The 20,493-nt window shown below is 45.4% G+C and overlaps 2 protein-coding genes across 10 annotated transcripts in view; both read left to right on the top strand.

Moving 5' to 3' along the window:
* Positions 1 to 4,206: 4,206 nt before the first annotated feature.
* On the top strand, positions 4,207 to 5,288 carry C18H20orf202 (chromosome 18 C20orf202 homolog). The gene is made up of 2 exons (XM_090352806.1): positions 4,207 to 4,417; positions 4,887 to 5,288. Exons 1-2 carry the CDS (start codon positions 4,352 to 4,354, stop codon positions 5,118 to 5,120), a joined length of 300 nt encoding a protein of 99 aa, XP_090208932.1. The 5' UTR covers positions 4,207 to 4,351; the 3' UTR covers positions 5,121 to 5,288.
* Positions 5,289 to 13,807: 8,519 nt separating this feature from the next.
* Positions 13,808 to 20,493, top strand: part of Rad21l1 (RAD21 cohesin complex component like 1) — a 30,156-nt gene continuing 23,470 nt past the window's right edge. For 6 of the 9 annotated variants that reach the window (XM_090352103.1, XM_090352102.1, XM_090352100.1 and 3 more), the window contains exons 1-4: positions 13,817 to 13,864; positions 16,147 to 16,181; positions 16,863 to 17,039; positions 18,775 to 18,904. In XM_090352103.1, coding sequence (XP_090208229.1) covers positions 16,896 to 17,039; positions 18,775 to 18,904 — 274 coding nt within the window. In that variant the 5' untranslated portion in view covers positions 13,817 to 13,864; positions 16,147 to 16,181; positions 16,863 to 16,895. Of the gene's footprint in view, positions 13,865 to 13,965; positions 14,089 to 16,146; positions 16,182 to 16,862; positions 17,040 to 18,774; positions 18,905 to 20,493 lie in introns of those variants that run through there. The other 3 variants (XM_090352101.1, XM_090352107.1, XM_090352108.1) reach the window with 3 other exon arrangements.

Raw genomic sequence — 20,493 nt, 5'->3', positions numbered from 1 at the left:
CAGGCACGCAATAGTGGCTTCAGTCCAATCACACTCTGGGACCCCTGACTTCCACATTGATTTGTAAACCTCAGACAGACCTAAGTCCTAGGGTTGATCTATGCCCTGCCTTCTCTGGCCCACTCCACTCAGTTTTCCCCAGTTTCAGAATCGGGCTGGATTTGGTTCCTGGCTCTTCTGGTTTCCCTGGAGACTAGAACCTTTCTAGGGAATCCTTGTCAGGGATTTAAGGAAATGAATGAGTGGCCCTAGACGTACACATATATCTTCAGATAACCTGCCCGATTTTCTCCCTGTCTGCTTGCTCTGTCTGGTACTCCCAGACTCTTCCTGCCGTGGAGAGAAAATGAAGGGAAGCCGAGAGGAGCCCATGTCCCCATCTGCAGTTCCTTGTCATCTCTTTAAGGGCCTAGGGGCCCCAGAAGCGCTGGGTTAGCTTTGTATTCGGTCTACTCACTTGGAAGAAGGTAAATCTGGGGGAAGAGGAGGACCAGGAGGAGGTACCCCATGTCTGAGCTCCTGTGTGGTAATCCCTGTGTGCCTTCTCACTTAGGCCCCCCCCCCAGCCTGATGGATTCATGGAGATGTTTGTCTTCATGCTTAGCATGGCTGAGGGCTGTTCTCAGCACTGCTAATTTATACACTGGTCAAGTATGTCTCTGGAGTGGAATCAGACATGCCTGCTGTAGGAACAGGGGATGGTTGGTGACAAGTGCTTTGGCAGTGCTGGATACAGAACACGGGGCGGGGACATACTTGTTCCTGGCCCATGAAGACACAGTCCACAGACATAGACAGAAGACATGATGATTTGATCCCTGCCTACTTGTTTGGAGTAATGGGAGAGCCTGCTGGAAGCAGGTAAGCACAGAGAGGTGGTGAGAGGATCTATAGGTGTTCTGTCCCCATGTTGCCTCTCTGATTAATGTGACATTGTAAGCCTGCACAGTAGGAAGGGAGGACTGAAGAGTCAAGGTTGTTCAGACTATGTCTCATTTGTACTTGGCAAAGTGGATGACGCTAAGGTACACAGAGTAGAAAGGATACAGCATACAGCCTCCCTAGAGGTGGAAAAGCTCTGCCTAGATGCTGGACACCTGGGGCAGATCTGAATCATAGCCTGATCCCACTTGCCCGTCCTGGAGGTGGGAGGGACTCCTCACTCTTGCATCTGGGCAGGACATCAGCACCTCTTGCACCTTGGCTTTGCTGCCTACCCCAGGGGTGGCCGCAGAAGTCATCTCTTAGCTATGGATGCCACAGAGATGTTGCAAGGACTGGATTCAAGAAGGAAAAAACAGTTGGAAGGGATTACAATGTCCAAAGCCATATGCTGGGGATTGTAGACAAGGCTTGAAGGGGAGAATAGGATGCTTGGCTTTGGCTGTAGCTCTGCTGGCTTGAGTCCTACAATAGAGGACTCACAATAGTCGTGTTCTTTAATAAAACAGGATTTATTGCTCAAGTGTGAAGACTCCCTAGCTGAAGCTGAGGTGGTGGCTTCTCTATCAAAGATGTCTAGATTCTTTCTTTCTCTGCTATCCTCAAGGTGGCTGCTGAAGCTCCAGCCCTTATCACTGCATTGAAGTCAGCAGAAAATACTGAGAAGGGCTCCCTTCTCCATCCTTATATGTATAACCCAGAAATTGCACATATTGTACCCATTCATATCCCATTGGCCAAGACCCACAAAGGAGGCTGGGAAATGTAGTCCTTTTCCATATAAGGTGGGGTATGAAGAAACAGCCTGAAAATTTTAATCACAGCCAATGACTTGCTTGAGCAACTCATAGCTCCAACTGCATCATAGGTTTTTTTTATTCGCAAATTCACTGATTCATCTTACACATACACATGCACACGCGCATGCGCACGCGCACACACACATGCACTTGTTGTCTCAAGTAAGATTTTTATCTTTTTTTTTTTTGCATAACTGGGGTTTGAATTCAGTGCCCTGTTCTTTGCTTTTTGCTTATTAATTGGAGATGGAGTGGACTTTTCTGTCTAGGCTATCTTTAAGTTGCCATCTTCCAGGTCACAAAGTCCTGAGAATCTAGAACTTCAGGCTATAGACATCGGAGCCAGGCCCAAAAGTAAGATTTTTGAACCAGAGGACCCTATAAGCTTCTTGAGGCCAGGTGCAAAGTCTCCTGTGCTCGCTACTATATTCCCAGCATGCAATGCAGGTCTGGCACGTGGACGCCATATACCAGCTGCTCGTGGATGATGAATGATGACCATTTGGGCTTGCCTATTTGGTGGGTGGCATTTTTTCTTCATTCAGAGGTTTAATTTCCTTCTCCTTCCAAGCCTTCTGGCTCTACCACTCCTCATCTCTGTATGCCAAGCTTTTCTGAGCCTAGGACGTGAAATGTGCTCTAGGCCAGATTCCTGACTGGGATTAAAAATAAATGAAAGTGTATCAAAGCAAGTTAACCACAGAAATGGCTTCCAGGGTAATAAGGCATCAGTATAGGAGGCCACCTACAGAATCGCCAGGCTCTTACCACCAAGTGTTCTTATCACCCCACTACTGCACAGGGCAGGAAACATACTGCAGCCTCCCTTGACCCTCCACCTCCCTAAAAGCAGGCAAGACCTCCATGTACACTGGCCCCGGGAGAGCAGGCTCTAACTCCTGCTCTGCTGCCTACATGCTGCAGTGGGTCATGGGAGAACCCGTGTTTTGTTAGGTTCACCCGCTGCAGAGTGGTTTTGTTCACCTGTTCTCATTTAGAAGATGCAGGTCATTAGGGACCCTAACTCACAGGCAAAGAACCCTAAATTTTCTCAGCTCACTACACCTTTAACATCTCAGTGTGGTAGCCCTCCCCCCCCCAAAAAAATCTAACACTTTAAATTAACTAATTATGTTCCAATAACTTAAAAGTCATTGTTTGTATAGCATCTGTCACATACCATTGTGTGCCCTCAAAACCACAACTATTTTGCCCCAACTCTGGGAGAGTCTTTTACAGTACATGGCAGTGCCTTGACACAGAGTTTGGGAACTGCAGTCATTAGACTTTGAAGATGAAAGGAAGTTGTGTATGTCAAGGGCTTAGCATGATGCCTGACACAATGCCTGGCCCAGAGCAGGGGATCGGTAAATGTTGGTTGTCCTAAATGGTCCCTCGAGATTCCTTGTGCAATCACCTTCCTCATATAGAGTCGTATTGCTCTCGTTTTTCCCCACTCCTGACATGGTCCTTTGTAGATGGATAGATGTCCTTGTGCCTTAGCTTTGGGCTTAGTTTTCTGACTCACTTTGTCCATAGGCATGTGAGAAAGTGGTAGTGTGACAGTTCTGAGCATCAGCTGGACAGCAAGCAGCCTCACAGAACTCACTTGCTCTCTTATCCTTTGCTACTGCTAAGAGTAGATTGTGCCACCAGCCCTGAGGCCACGAAAGACAGAAGCAGCATCAGACCTACAGATGTGCTGCTGGACATAGAGCATCCTGGCTAACCCACAAACGCATGCATGAAAATAAATGGCTGCTATGGGTTAGGTAAGTGTCCCCAAAGGGCCATGTATTAAAGGCTTGAGCTCCAGCCAATGATGCTATCAAGAGGTGACAGAGCATTTAAGAAAGAGGTGGGACTTATTAGAAGGCCTTTCCAGTCATATGAAGGAGATATTGGGACTCTAGTTCTCTGTCTCTCTTTCTGTCTGTCTGTCTGTCTGTCTGTCTGTCTGTCTGTCTCCCCCACCCTTTCCCCGCCCCTGGCTGTCTTTATCTGTGTGCGTCTCTTCTGTGGGCCACAATAAGGTAAGTACAATCCTTGTCATGCACAGTCCAAAATGACAGGGCCAACTTTCCATGAATTGAACTCTTTAAAAGTATGAGCTTAAAAAAAAATCCTTCCAATTTTAAAAGTAGTTCTCTCAGGTATTTTGTGCACTCTGTTATGTATGGTGGGCTATGTCCCAGTGGAAACACATGTATATTCTTTATATGTAAAGCACACATCAAGCCCTCCGAAAGAGACTTCTTTTCATAGTAGCCATTATTGTAATAATTCAAAGCTTTATAATCTCTGTAATCCTTTGGGCATCAGCTCTTCTTGGCTTGTGGAAGCAGCAAGCACTGGGTTACCATATCCTAAAGATTTCCCTTCCTCCTTCCTTGTTTGGTTCAAAGCACTGAAGCCCTTTAAAAAAAAAAAAAAAAAAAAACCTCCCTTCTCCAAGGTGAACCACTTCCTGCTCTGCTCTCATTAGCTTCATTCTCAGCGATTTGCCCAGCCCCTGCTGCCAGCCTGGGGGAAGCCGGGAACTGTTGGAGTCAACGATCCCTCAAGCCTGCACCCAGGTCACCATTAAGGTCTCCCTCAAGAGCCCTAAAATGAAAACAACAGGAGAACCCACCTCAAACCTTGAGCAGACCCTGGAGTGGCTGAGAAAGGAGCTGGTAAGGTTTGGCGTTGCTTTTGCCCTCATTTTCTAAGGTGCACCATTGGCTGGAGCAGAGGCTTCAGGCTGAAATACGGGCCCTGCAGGCACTCTTCTGGGGCTGCCACACAGTGCACAACTGGTTCTCCAGGGCTGGGATAAGTAGGTCGTGGCCTACATAGAAGGTATGCTGGGTGCAGTGTTGGCTCACTGGTTTTAACATACACAGGGTCCCTGCTGTAGGATGACCTCTAGTAAGTGGCCTGACATGCCCTCGAGCATGTGTGCTAATTCATTCTGTCCTCAGAAGAGTGCAGAAAGGTAATATGCTTTCTCTTTTGTAGATGACAACACTGAGGCTTTGGTAGGTATCTTCTGTTGGGTGTGCAAGTCACCAGGAGACTTGTATGCCAGGAGGAACAGGAAGGGACTTAGTGGGAGAGGGGGGACAGCCCCTTATTCTCCTCACAGCGTTTTATCTCTCCTAGGCTGAGATGCAGGTTCAAGATCAGCGGCTTCTGCTCACACTGAGGCATCTTCACAGTGTCCTGGCAGAGTTGCAGGCCCAGAGTGAACACTGGGAAGATTCCATGTCCAGCAGAGGGGTATCACCCATCCGGGCTCGAGCAGGCTCGGAAGGCAGCGGCTGTCAGCCTGTCTCCTTGAGGGGACTGGCCCAGATCCTCCAAGGGGAAGAGAGCAGGCGAAGCTCTCTCCCTTAAGAGGCCAGAAGTGACACTTGCCTGACTCTTCCTTCTAAGTCTAAACTTTCCTAGCAATGTTTGGAAGGCTAGTTTCTACCCTCACCTGCTGTTTGTCTCTGGACCCATCACTCATCCTCTCTGTGTGTGTCTCTGTCCCTTGTCAGTTTTTGGAGAAGTATCAATAAAGTACTGGTTGTAAACAAGGTTTACACGTGCCAGTGTGTCACGTAGCTTCTGGCAGGCACTCATTATGGTAATCTTGGCCTTGAGAATTCCCACAAAGAAAGACCTTGATGTGTGTGAGGATATGTTGCCATGGTAAAAAATCCGAACACATGTAGTGAATTAGTGGCTGGTTTCTGTCTTCTCAATAGGCCTTCATATCCTCCTTTATCTGGAAAAAAAATCAGAACAAAATAGGTTCTCTTGCCACTCTGGTCATAGGAATGGAAATGTCACCAGACCTGGCCAAGAATATAATTCATGGTTGCTGTAATAACCTGATTGGTTCGGTGGGAGGGTTATGTGACTCAACAGAGCCAATCGCCATCCTTCCCTGACACTGCTGTCTGGATTACCTTTCTACTAGTTATGTTATGGTTTAAGGACAAATGTCTAGCGTCAAGGTGACAAAAAGTAAATTGGTGACTTGATTGGATTGAGAAGCATTTAGATTAGTAGAGCACACCTCTGGGTGTGCCCATGTCTCCAGAGACAGAGTTCTTAAGGGCATAATTGGAAAGTGGTGAAAGTAGGAGGAGGTCCTATTTGAAGGAAGCATGTTCTCTATTTTGTCCTGGCCCCTTCCTGTATCACCTCTCTTTACTTCTTTTTTTTTTCTGGTCCCAAGGCTTGAGCTCAAGGCCTAAGTGCTATCCTTGGGCTTTCTCAAGGCTAGAGCTCTACCACTTGAGCCACAGCACCATTTCTGGCTTTTTCTATGTATACGGTACCAAGGAATCAAACCCAGGTCTTGCTAGGCAAGCACTCTACCAGTAAGGCAAACTCCTGGCCAGCCAAACTCCTGCTCTCTTTACTTCTTGTCTACCATGAAGTGAACAGGTCTCCTCTACCACACACTCCCCAACTGCCATGTTTGGCCCAAATGCATGGGGCCAAGTGACTATGAGAAAAATAATGCCTTCCTCCCTTAGGTTTTTTTCCCCCATGTATTTTGGTCACAGTGATGGAAAGGCAATTAATACAAATTACAAATCAACACAAGTTACAGAAGTACTTGTGACCGTGTTCCTTGCTGGGAAGAGAAGACCCGGTTGTCATAGGGATGAAAGTCACATCTTCAGAAAGAAGAGAGAAAGGACTGTCCTAGAGATGAAGAACAAGGGAAAGTACTGGCTCTTTTTAGTTTCTAGTTCCAGATCATAGTTTAGTGAGGATCCATTGTCTTCTTTCCAGTGAATTCCGCCACCAGCTTGCACAGTAATATACACCGATTTGGAGTTTATTTAAACTAATTTGAGAAGAGTTTTCCTCATGGGCAAGGAGAATGGCCCTGGGAATACAATATGGATGATCAAAGAAGCAGATAAAGGGCTTTCATTCAGTTGGGATTTGTAACAATGACCTCCAGAATAGCTGGCAGCAAGATTTACAATGTGGCCGTGTTACTGGAACTGATGATGCTTTTCCCAGTGGAGTCGCCAAAGAGCAGTTACGGGATGGGATGGCATCAGTGACTGATAATGCTCCAGGCAGGGGGTGTTGAAAAGGGAGGAGGCACTGCTTGGCCCTGGGGTACTGAGTTTGTGATGTTGGAAGGGAAGAGTTTGAGGTAAAGACTCAGAAAACTTATTAGTAAAGCAAAGGAAAGGGGAGCTGGAAAGATACTACACTACCCAGATCTGGGTGCAGACACACCTGATAACAGCTGCTATGAGCGCTCTCACATCACAGGTGTTTATGGTAAAAAAAATAAAAGCCTGGGGTTTGGTTCATATTTACCTGAGAATAACTGTTCTTTTTTTGTTCAAATACTTGGTGCATTGTTATTATTGTGTTAACACACATATTTATTTTTTTAATCAAAGCAGAGATTTCAAGGTTGTCCTCTTCACTAAATGTGATTTATTGATGCCTGGGGATTCCTTCAAACAAAGGATGGATTCTGCCACACATTCCCTTCAAGACACATGTCCATCATTGAGAGCATGTATTTTTAAACACACGTCATACCCAAAAAAGTCATTTCCTTAGAATAAGTCTTTAGAAAAACAAAAAGATTTCCTTGCTCAGTCCTGGATCATGTCAACCAGACCATTGAGCAAGTGGACAAGAAAAGGGTTAGAGAAAGAGCAATGTTCCTTTTTTCTTTTATTTATTTTTACTAAACTGGGCATCAGTAGGGTCACATCTGTAATCTTAGCTACTCAGAAGGCTGGGATCTAAAGATTATGGTTCAAAGCCAGTCTGAGAAGAAAAGTCTTTGAGACTCTTCCCTCCAATTATCTACCAAAGAGCTGAAAGTACAGCTGTAGCTCAAATGGTAGTGTGCTAGCCTTGAGAAAAAAGGGGGGGCTCAGGCATAGCGTCCAGGGCCCTGAGTTCAAGCCCCAGGACTAGCGCTCGTGCACACACACACACACACACACACACACACACACACACACACACTAAAGCTAAACATTGTAGCCTTTGAGAGAATATAAGAACAAAAATAGTGCTCCTGTGCTTTAAATCAAGCAATTCACTAATATAGTGCTTGTCTCTGAATTCCTAACTTCTGTTTCCTAGGCCGCTTTTTTCCTGATCAATTCGACTTTATCAGGACACTCAGTTATATGGAGTGTGGCAATTGTAACTTTCAAACTATATCTGCTTGATTTTTTTTAAAGGTTAAAACAGAAAAAAAACGAAATCATTGTGGTAAGATGGTCCAATTACTAGTAGTGTGTTTTTTATTTTAACATCTATTTTTTTGTATTTTGCATTTGCATTTTGGGGAAGGAAGGGTGTCAGTTCTAGATTGAACTCAGGGCCTGAGTGCTGTCCCTGAGCTTTTGTGTGCAAGACTAGAGCTCTACCACTTGAGCCACAGCTTCACTTCCAGTTTTCTTGGAGGTCAATTGGAGGTAGGAGTCTCGTAGATTTTTCTGCCCAGGCTAGTTTCAAGCAGTGATTTTCAGATCTCAGCCTCCTGAGTCGCTAGGATCACAGGTGTGTGAGCCACCAGCATTCGGCTTCTACTTACATTTTAGAATGTTATTTCTATGTCTTTAGTAAATAAATCTACTGGGGCTGGGAGTTTGGCCTAGTGGTAGAGTGCTTGCCTAGCATGCACGAGGACCCAGGTTCAATTCCTCGGTACCACATACATAGAAAAAAGCCGGAAGTGGTGCTGAAGCTTAAGTGGTAGAGCTCTAGCCTTGAGAAAGTCCAAGGACAGTGCTCAGGCCCTGAGCTCAAGCCCAGGACTGGCAAAAAAAAAAAAAAAGAAAAGAAATCTACTACATACAGAGGCAGAGTAGCAGATGTCCATTATAATCACAATGTCTATAGTCAAATAATATATACTATATATTATATAATGAATATAGCATTTTTATATATTATATATAAAGTATATAATAAAATAAAATCATTTCTGTGTTTCCAACTACTTTCTCTTAGACTTTGCTGGTCTTAGTCAATAAGCAAGGTACAGTCAGTGTACCTGAGAAGGGCCTGGCTTGTTGAATGTCTTTCTGTCCGAATAAACACTACCCACCTTCACCTCACAACAGCAGCTCCTTGCCTGGCTCCAGCCATCCCAGGATCTAAGTCCAGTCCAGGCCCATAGACCCCTCTCCTGAGCACAGAGATATCAGCTCTCTGCCTGTAAGTCTGTTCCTTTGTTCCCTCTGCCCCAGGGGTGGTTTATGTTTCCTATAATTGCTACTTTAAAGTTCTTTTTATAACCTCTCAGTCACTCAGTTCACAACTTTTTACCTGGTTAATAATTTTTTACATTAAATTCTTTATGGTAATAGCCACACCAAACCAGAATGAGGAGGAAGAAAAGGCAGAGGAGGAAGAGGAGGAGGAGGAGGAGGAGGAGGAGGAGGAGGAGGAGGAGGAGGAGGAGGAGGAGGAGGAACTGATGTGGTTTCTGTTTTCTCCATGTCTCCCTCTGACACAATGTACTGTCACATCTACCATGCCACTGTGTCTGTTCATGTCACCCCATGCACAAGTACAAGATTTGTTAAAATATACACATGAGAGTTGGGTAAACAAGTCTGAATACTCATTTATAGCTTGTACCAAGGCTGAATACCTATTTAACACCCCATAAACACAGTACAGGTGTTCTTGGTGCGTCTTACCTGATGACCAGCTGATAGTATCAATCCTTTAAGTATTTTTACTTTTATTACAAAGGTGATATCCAGAGGATTTACAGTTACATTAGTCAGGGAATCAGTACATTTCTTTTTGGACAATGTCGCCCCTTCCCTTGTGCACTCCTGGTTTTTCTCTCCTGTCTCCACTGACATCAATCTTCTTAAATGCTGCTGGTACAATGAACACAAGATAGTATTAGAATGTGATCTTAGTATTGCCCTAAGGCTGATTACTGTCAGTTTATTATTGCTGTGGTACTGAAATTGTGACACGCACAAATAGGATTACTATCCAGATATCTTCCTGGATGTGCAAGGTAGAGATGGCATTGCTGCCAGGCCCAGTACAACCATCAGCACACTTTACCTTTCCCAACTTCCCACAGCTGAACTCACAACTCCCAAACCCCTGCCAGCCCTCACTCCCAACCCAGTCTGGCAAGTCAGATCTTGCTAGGCAGGTGCTCTACCGCTGAGTACTTCCTGCCCTGTGTTTTGCTTTCTAGGATTTTTTCCCCCTCCTTTCTCACTGTTAACCATTTCACTCTTCTGCAGAGGGGCACCACCCATCCGGGCTCAAGTGGGCTCGGAAGGCAGAGGCTGCCAGCCTGTCTTCTTGAGGGGACTGGCCCAGACCCTCCAAGGGGAAGACAGCAAACAAAGCTCCCTCCCTTAAGAGGCTATAATCTGTGGAAAAGGAATCTGATTGGTCAGTCCAACTTTTGACACCTGGACATAGGATAGATTGTTGGGGCACAAGATAATTTCTATCCTCTTCCTTCTCTTTTTTTCTTCTTCCTTTTCCTTGTCTTCTCCAGCACCACCAATATATAAGTAATATAATCAACAGTGATTAAGCATGAAGATCTGACACTAGGCTGCTTGGATCTAAATCTCAAGTCTTCTATTTTTTTTTTTTTTGCCAGTCCTGGGCTTGGGCTCAGGGCCTGAGCACTGTCCCTGGATTTTCTCAAGGCTAGGGCTCTACCACTTGAGCCACAGCACCACCTCTGGCTTTTTGCTACGTATGTGGTACTGAGGAATCGAACCCAGGTCTTCATGCTTGCTAGGCAAGCACTCTACCACAAGGCCAAACTCCTGGCCCCTCAAGCCTTCTCTGTGACCTTGCGTGAATACCATAACTTTTTTGTTTCCATTTGCTCCTCCAAAAGTGAAGATAAGAAAATTTCATTAGGCTCTCAGCAAATGCAATGAGTCAACCTGTTCCAAGCACATAAGAAGTACCCCATAAATCTTTGCTCTTATTAGTAATGACAGCTAGAATAAAGTCAGATTAATGTATAGTCTCACTGCTTGTGTTCCAACTCTACCATGTAGTAATTGTGTGTCCTCAGATAAGTTATTAAATGCTCTAAGCCTCCATTCCTTACCTGCAGAATAGGCTAACAGTATTGCTTTATGCCCTGCCTTCTGGTGCTGAGTGGAGCAAGTTATCTCTGATATCTGTGACAGGAATTTTATGACAGTGCCTCTGGAACCCAGCCTCTGTGTTCCTTAGAGGATATATTACTCTTTGACCCCAGCATATTTTGAATCCTAGTTCATGGGCAGGATTTTTCTGTTGGTTATGGGGCTTGAACTCAGGGTCTAGCACTGTCTCTGAGCTTTTGTGCTAAATGCTGATGCTTTACCACTTTGAGCCACAGTTCCACTTCTGGTTTTTTGGTGGTTCATTGGCGATAAAAGTCTCATGGACTTTCCTGCCTGAGCTGGCTTTGAACTGTGATCCTCAAATCTCAACCTCCTGAGTAGCTAGGATTACAGGAGCCACCAGCTCCCAGCCCTTGGTAGGACTTCTGCCCTGCTCTGATGGCCTGTTTTGTCCTCCATAGGTCACACTTTTTATCCTTTTTCACTGGGATGAAGCCAGTTATACTAGGTCAAAAGCAAAATACGAGGTTGGCCAGGCTCCAGTGTCCCTCTGGAGACTCTGAGAACTTGCACCTTGCCTGTCCCAGTGTCCAGTGACTGCGGTTCCTTTATTTGAAGCTGCACTACTCCAATCTTCACCCAAATCATCTGATAGCTTTCTACTTTCAGAGGAAAAAGATTCCCTGTTCATGCCTATAATCCTAGTTACTTAGGAGGCTGAGATTCTGAGAATCACAGTTCAAAGCCAGCCTGGGCAGGAAAGTCCGTAAGACTTTTATCTCCAATGAACCACCAAAAAAGCCAGAAGTGGCACTGTGGCTCAAGTGGTAAAACACTAGCCTTGAGCAAAAAAGCTCAGGGACAAGTACCCAGGCTCTGAGTTCAGGCCCCAGGATAGGCTTGAACAAGGATTATCCAGGGAAAATCTCTGTATACCAAGATCCTTAACTCAGTGACAGCTAAAATAACATGGATAGGTTCCAGTGATTACTGTGTGGGATCCTTTTCTCTTCCACAGTTAGAAGTCAACAAAAGGGAATGTTTTTCATATTTCTTCCAGAAATCATTTTCTGGCCCATGTGTAAGGCTCAGAATTTCATCTACAGTCAGCTTCCATATCCATGAGATTCAGTCAATGACAGAACAACAGAATGTATTCAGAAGAAATTACATGTGTATTAAACATGGGGGAACTTCTCTTCCTTTTCAGTTTCTAAACTATACAGTGTTATAACTATACAATCTTTACATTGTATTGGGTATTGGAAATAATCTGTGATCTGAGATAGGTAAAGTATAGGTTGCATGTAGGCTATGTAAATAGATTTTAATATGAGACTTAAGCCTCATGGAATTTGGTATCCAGCAGAGCTCCAGAAACCAATGCTCTGATCGTGAATGACTAGCTGAGATTAGCTTGGCCCTGCCAAAAGATCTATTAACTATGTACAGATATCTAAGTATCTCCTCCTCTTCCTCCCCCTTCCTCCCTACCACCAAACTCAAAGCAATGGCCAATGAAAACAAAAACAGGAGAGTTGAGAGCAAACGAAACCGATAAGTCGGGTTTCTGACAAGATGTTTTTTTTTTTTACATCTACTTTGCTTACCATGTGCAGGACTTATACACACAAACGCACACGCACACGCACATGCGCAGGCATACGTACTCCAGTGCTCTGTCTTCAGGTGCCACCTACTGTACATATAGTGCAATCCTGCAAGGACTAGGTTGCCCTGGATAGTAGGGGCAGGGATGAGGGGTGAGGAGGAGGATTGGAAGGACAGTAAAGGATGAGGCATTATAGCCCAAGAAATAGCACTTTGGATATCAACTATGCTGCTGAGTAAGTGACCTAAGCCAAGTCACTACTTCCCTGGCCCCTCAGTTTGCCTTACCTTCAAGATGGAAAACATGACAACTTTTCAAAGCCATGGAGAGTATCTTGGGAAACTATTCATTAAACTGGAAATATGGGGGAGGAGGAGAAGCAGCACTGTCCGCAGCTGAAGAGGTATGGATTTATGCTAAAAGTCTTCCTTTCAGGCTGCATCTCAGTGGTGAAGTGCTTGCCTGCCCTGCAGGAAGCTGTGGATTCAATTCCCTGTACTTCACCCCCTCCTGCCAACACACACGTCCCATCACATTGTGCACCTGCTGAGTACAAGGCACTATGTGGGAGGTGGAGATGTAGCAACAAATAAGAGCAAAATTCATGTTTTCATGCAGGCAACAATCTAGCATTCTGGATTCTGAGTTATTTCTTCTATTCCTCCACAAACTCATCTCTGATTCTGCCAAGTGTAGGTTCTTCCTAAACATGGACACTGAAGTTATCCGATATAGCTAGAGCTCATGGAGCAAAGGGAAGAGGTTGAAAAGGGACTGGCTCAAGTTTGGAGAGCCTAGAGATTACAATGTGGGGTACTTACTCTAAGAGAAGGAAAATTACATTATGAAATTAGGTTAGGAATTTTTTAGAATGCTGAAGTAACAAATTACCAAAAAAGTTTAAGTTGGCGACTACTGTAAACATTAAAAACAACAACAACCGAGAAACATGTTACGGTTTAAATTTTAAGTGTCCATTCCATTCAAAAAAAAAAAAAAGCCTTTATTGGATAGTAGTGGAGTCTTTAGGAGGTAGGGCCTGCGGAAGAAAGTTAGGTCACTGGGTAGGTGTCCTAGAAATGGTCACTGGGACGCTGCACGCTTTACACCCCGCTTCCAGCTGCCACGAAGTGAACCGACCTTCTCCCCTCCCCCTACGCCCACCGTGGTGATCGTCGTGATCTTCCCTAGAGCCCTGGTGCCCTGCAGCTCCGCCCCCGCCGGCTGACCACACCCCCGCCGGCTGGCCACGCCCCCGCCGGCTGACCACGCCTCCGCCGGCTGACCACGCCCCCAGCTGGCCACGCCCCCGCCTCGCTGTATATAGTTCACGCCCCCCACCCCCCCCACCCCCCCAGGCGCCTAACGCCTGAGACTCCTCGCGCGCTCGGCGACTCCGCCGGGTAACGGCTGCTCCGGTGGGCTTCACCTCAGACCCTGCCCCCCACCCCACCCGGCCCGGCCCGGACGTAGGCTGGGGCGGAACCGCGGCCGCTCACCCCTCCACGCGCTCCCTCTGGCCGCCTACCGGCCGCTCGGGTCCAAGCGCGAGGTCGACCCGAGGAAGACGCCGGCTGGAGGGTCCCCGGACGGGGCGCCCCAGCCCGCACGCAAGGGGACGGGCCCTCTAACCTCGTTGTCCGTGAGGAACCCCCGACGTCCGGCCTTAGGCCGGGCCTGGCCCACCTCGTACCTTCCTTTTCCTCAGCGCCCCGGGCTCCTCCCTCTTCCCACCCTGTCCCTCTCACCCTCGGCCCTCCCCTTTCCTAGCGGCCCGGCGCCCCTTCAACCCTTCCTCGACTCCCGCTTCCCCCCCAGCCTCACTAACCCCAAGCCTCAGAGCCCGCCCCTCCGCCCTCACTAGGCTTTAACAGCCGCCCCTGCGCCCAGCCCCGGCCTAGCCTGAGCGCCCGCGCCCCGCCCCGGCCTAGCCTGAGCGCCCGCGCCCCGCCCCCTCCACGCCTCGGCGCCCGCGCCCCGCCCCCTCCACGCCTCGGCGCCCGCGCCCCGCCCCCTCCACGCCTCGGCGCCCGCGCCCCGCCCCCTCCACGCCTCGGCGCCCGCGCCCCGCCCCCTCCACGCCTCGGCGCCCGCGCCCCGCCCCCTCCACGCCTCGGCGCCCGCGCCCCGCCCCCTCCACGCCTCGGCGCCCGCGCCCCGCCCCCTCCACGCCTCGGCGCCCGCGCCCCGCCCCCTCCACGTCTCGGCGCCCGCGCCCCGCCCCCCCACGCCTCGGCGCCCGCGCCCCGCCCCCTCCACGCCTCGGCGCCCGCGCCCCGCCCCCTCCACGCCTCGGCGCCCGCGCCCCGCCCCCACCACGCCTCGGCGCCCGCGCCCCGCCCCCACCACGCCTCGGCGCCCGCGCCCCGCCCCGGCCTTGCCTCAGCGCCCGCGCCCCGCCCCCTCCACGCCTCAGCGCCCGCGCCCCGCCCCCACCACGCCTCAGCGCCCGCGGCCCGCCCCCTCCACGCCTCAGCGCCCGCGCCCCGCCCTCCACGTCTCAGCGCCCGCGCCCCGCCCCCCACGTCTCAGCGCCTTCGCCCCGCCCCCTCCACGCCTCAGCGCCTGCGCCCCGCCCCCACCACGCCTCAGCGCCCGCGCCCCGCCTCCACCACGCCTCAAAGCTCGCCCCTCACAGCCACTCCCCCCATACACACGCCCCCGCCTTTCAAACTCCCGGCCTCGCGTCCACCCCTCCTCAATACCAGCCTTGGTTCCCGCCTCACCTCGCCTCAACGCCAGTCTGTGTGCCTCACCCCGCCCCTACCTCCCACCCTCAGCCCCTGACCCACCCACCATCTTTCTGGGCATGGGCTTGGTTCCTACTTACCTGGAAGTAAATTTAAAAACGAACGTCCAAGGTCTTTGGTGTATTGAGGGTCTAGGGAGATCATATATGCTCAAAAGTATCAGTGTCTCCGGAAATACTAGGTCCCAGGATTTGGGACATTGGAATTTATTCCAGTTCACCAAAATACACTCAAAAACACAGTCAACACAAACCATAAGCCACACATATCAAATCCTGCTGTCGCGTGGGAGAATGTGATTTGTAAATTGCTTAACGTTTAGGGGAAATGCTTTTGATTCTTGGGGTAGAAATGGGCATCACAGTTCACCTAAGTTTTTAAATCTGTGGATAACTTTGTATCCTTATTGGCTCAGTGTTCTTATTTATGGAAACTTTAGATACGTTTCTGTTGTGGTAGTTTAAAATTGTATGTGAGCATTAATTCCTCTTCAGGAGTCAAGCAAAGTTGTTATACTATTTCTACTAATTTTTGCCTTTGTAACTGAACGTTATAATGTTCTCAATAGTACAGTTTCTAGAAATGTACACAAAATCCTGGTTATGAATTCCCGCTTATGGCATATATGAAGATGCTCTTTTAAGTGTTTCATTTTTTGCTTTTGATTCCTACGGTCTCCTGGCCTTTTTCACTTTATGGTCCCTTGTAATTCTGTTATTTCAAAAGTCAATATATTGCTGACTAAACCAGAGCATCTAGGAGAGAACAATGAAATTCAACACCTGGATGTAAATCAGTGATACAATACCTATTTCTTAAGTTTTGCCCAGCTTTTCCTTCATTTAGTTAGTAGTATGCATTTAGTTAGTAGTGTGGCTGACAGTCTATTAGAGCTCTGTTATTTATAATTTTATATTGGAAATAGTTTTTGTTTTGTTTTTATTATCAAGGTGATGTACAAAGGGGTTCCAGTTACGCAAGTCAGGTAAAGAGTACATTTCTTTCTGGACAGTTCACTTGCTTTCATCCCTGCCCACAAGTTGTAAAAGTTCATTTTCAACATAGTGAATACTACTGCTGCATTTGTTCACTCTTTGTTGAAACAGTATTTGTTTCCTTAGTTTGGGGTTTGAACTCAGGGCCTGAGCACTGACCTTGAGCTCTTTTGTTCATGGCTAGCATTCTACCACTTTGAGTCACAGTTCCACTTCTGGTTTTGAGTGGTTAATTGGAGATGAAAGTCTCACAGGGGACTTTTCTGCCCTCACTGGCTTTGAACCACAATCCTCAGAGCTCAGCCTCCTGAGTAGCGAGAATTATAGGCATGAGCCACCAGTGCCCAGCTAAATTTTTTTTTAGATTTTATTAACATTGATTTTTACATCATATTTCAAATGTCATGTTAAATATTCAAGAAGGGAATCTATATATACGATCACTGGCACATAGATTTTAGAACATAATTAAAATTAAGCTAAGGGTTTGTATATCATGATACATTTTAATAAATGTAATAAAATTGTTTTTTACAAGAAAATTTTCATTGGGCTAAAACACAATCTGAGTGTCGTAGAATTAATGATACGGTTTTGCTAACTGTAAGACATAAAGATAGCTGAAAAGTTTTGATTATCAAATTTTAAGCATCTTTTTTTGTTTTCCCCAGTTGCTTAAATATAAACTAAGGAATACAAGCAACATGTTCTACACTCATGTACTTATGAGTAGACGTGGGCCATTGGCCAAAATATGGCTTGCAGCTCACTGGGAGAAGAAACTCACAAAGGCTCATGTATTCCAGTGCAATCTAGACATAAGCATTAAGAAAATTACTTCACCTAAGGTAAGTTACTGATTAGAAATGGTAGTTTTTATTTGTCATGATTTCTGGAGAGGACAGGAATAGAATCCATGTCATAAAATACATTTCTAAGACAATTTTATTTTTTATATCTTTTTCATTCTTCTAGCATTTACCAACCAACCAATTTTTGTGGATAATTATTTCATGTATATATCACATTCTGAAGGATAAAGGCCATGTATTATATTTTATAATCCTTTTTCATTCCCTAACGAAAAATACTATGTAAATAGTAGGTACCTAGTGAAATGAATTAATGAATGGAGTAGAAAGAAAAATCATTGATTATAAATAAGAGTTAAAATGCTATTATAAAAACACTAAACTACTAGAATTTGCATTAAAAAATCTTAATATTTTTTATTGGTTAACTTTTTTCAGAAAAGCCTCTATATGTTAGACACCATTCTAAACTTTATTAATTAATCTCAACAGTCTCTGAAATCTGCTCTTTTAGACTTATGCAGTATGAGGATTAGAGTTTTAAGCTGTTCAAATTTATGTTTAATCCTTATTTCATTACTTTTTTTTGTAGGTCATGGGCTTGAACTCTGAGCCTGAGCACTGTCCCTGAGCTATTCAGCTCAAGGCCACCACCCCAACCCTTGAGCCACAGCACCACTTCTAGTTTTCTGGTGGTTAATTGGAGATAAGAGTCTCACAGACTTTAATGCCCAGGCTGGCTTTGAATCATGATCCTCAGACCTCAGCCTCCTGAGTAGCTAGGATTACAGGCGTGAATCACTGTGCCCAGCATCTTACTTCATTATTTAATAGTTGTATTACTTTGTTCATAAAATTTAACCTATCTGAGCCAGTGATTTCACTTCTGTAAATGGAAATAAAAATTAAATAAACTAATGTGTTAAAAAGCTCTTTGTACAATACTTGACACAAAATAAGTATACAGCAAATTCTAGCTTTTTTGTTGGTCATAGAACTTGAACTCTGAGCTGGTCCTTGTTTTTTGGTCAAGGCTAACACTTTACTATTCTGAGCCACAGTTCCACTTCCTGTTTTTGAGGTGTTTAAATGGAGGCAAAAGCTCTAATGTCTTTCCTGGCTGGGCTAGCTTTGAACCATGATCCTCAGATCTCAGTTTCCTGAGTAGCTAGGATTAAGGTGTGAGATACCCGTGTCTGGCTAGCATTTTTATTAAACTGAAGTACAGAAGGTTAAATGACTCAGCCTCAGTAATTGAGCTAATGCTTGAACTCAAGTTTGCCTGACTATAGAGATTATATTCTTCCCATAATACTAATAATAACATAGTTAGTTGGGCACCAGTGGCTCATACCTGCAACCTTAGCTACTCAGGAAGCGAGATCTGAGGACCACGGTTCAAAGCCAGCCCAAGAAGCAAAGTCCTCAACACTCTTTTAACTCCTAAAAAGCCAAAAGTAGAACTGTGGCTCAGAGTGGTAGAGTGCTAGCCTTGAGCATAAAAGTTAAGGGACAGCACCCAGGCACTGAGTTCAAGCCCTAGGACTGGCACAAAACTAACTAAATAAAAAACAATAGTATATTTCACTTAAATGCTACATCAGATTACCTTGGTTGAATAAGCAAAAGAGTTAATTGTTCTATAAAGTGATATAAAAGTCAAGTGGTTTACTTTATATAAGTATACAAAAGTATTTTTAAAGAGAATAAATTCTTATGCTTTCAGAGCAGAACTTATAAATCTAATTCTTATTCTACTTAATCATTAAAGATGAAAATTGCACTTCGAACTTCAGGACATCTTCTTTTGGGGATTGTTCGAATCTATAATAGGAAGGCTAAGTATCTTCTGGCAGATTGCAATGAAGCATTCCTTAAAATGAAGATGACATTTCGACCAGGTATATATTCAATAAATATTGTCTTTTCTTGGTTCCCATTTGCATTTTTTGCATGGGGTAGGCTCTTTTAATTGTAATTCTAAGTGATTACAGAGATTCAAAAACATGCTGGACCCATGCTGTAATCCTAGTTACCTAGGAGGGTTGTGAATGGGCGAGTATGGTTCAAGACTAGTCTGAACAGAACAGTTCTTGAGACCTCATCTCAATCTTGAATCAGAACTGATTATCATTTCTATGCTCTTTGTTTAGAATATTTTTTCATATATTTTTATTGTAATTAATACAAGGGTTACATTATATTCACCAGATAGAAGGTACATTACTTCACATACATTGATACCCTTTCACATGTCTTGGTCCCCATTTCCTTCTCCCCACCCCCGCCCCTCATCTTGTTTCCCCCTCTTCCCTATCCTATTTCAAATAACCAAATAAACATATATACAATATATTAGATAACAAGGTAAAATACTGTAACAATATGAGATAACCAAGGGACAGCAAAAAAGATGAGCGATAACATAGTACATTAAAGAAAACAATCACTCATTATATGGCTTTTGTTTCTATATCCTGGAGGTCTTTTCATTTAGCGTCATACTATACGGCCTTATGTATCTAGGTTTTGCTCTATTGTAAATCTCTGCTAGGAAAGCCCAAGGTTTCTACTGATCATGACAAATGAGGGAAACCATGAGCCTATGTTCCTTTGAGTCTGACTTACTTCACTTAATATGATTTTTTCTAAGTCTTTCCATTTCCTTACAAATGGAGGGATGTCATTCTTTCTGACAGCAGCATAGAATTCCATTATGTATAAATATCACATCTTGTTGATCCACTCATCAACTGAGGGGTATCTAGGTTGGTTCCATATCTTTGCTATGGTAAATAGTGCTGCAATGAACATTATTGTGCTAGTGGCTTTAGTATGTCCTTGTTTCTGGACAATTGGGTAAATGCCAAGTAGTGGAATTGCTGGGTCATAGGGGAGCTCTATGTTTAGTCTTTTGAGGAACTGCTTTCCATAGTGGCTGAACAAATTTGTGCTCCTACCAACAGTGTAGTAGTGATCCCTCCTGGCCACATCCCCACCAGCATCTATCTTTTTATTTTTTTTTTATTTATTTATTTTTTGCCAGTCCTGGGCTTGAGCTCAGGGCCTGAGCACTGTCCTTGGACTTTCTCAAGGCTAGAGCTCTATCACTTGAGCCTCAGCACCACTTCCGGCTTTTTTCTATGTATGTGGTACCGAGGAATCGAACCCGGGTCTTCATGCATGCTAGGCAAGCACTTTAACCACTAGGCCAAACTCCCAGCCTCCCACCAGCCTCTATTGTTATTAGATTTCTTGATCATGGCCATTCTAACTGGGGTGAGGTGGAATCTTAGAGTTGTTTTGATCTGCATTTCTTTTGTGGCCAGAGATGTCGAGCATTTCTTCATGTGTCTGTAGGCCATTCTTATTTCTTCTTCAGAGAAGACTCTCTTTAAGTCTTTGGCCCATCTTTTAATGGGATGGTTGTTTCTTTGGAGATTAGTTTTGAAGTGATTCAATTTTTTGCTGTTGATATATTTTAAATATG

Source organism: Megascapheus bottae, chromosome 18, assembly GCF_031878675.1.
Source record: "Megascapheus bottae isolate mThoBot1 chromosome 18, mThoBot2.hap1, whole genome shotgun sequence".
Taxonomy (NCBI): domain Eukaryota; kingdom Metazoa; phylum Chordata; class Mammalia; order Rodentia; family Geomyidae; genus Megascapheus; species Megascapheus bottae.
The sequence above is the reverse complement of the archived record's forward strand: the minus strand, read 5'-3'. Positions and strand labels throughout refer to the sequence as shown.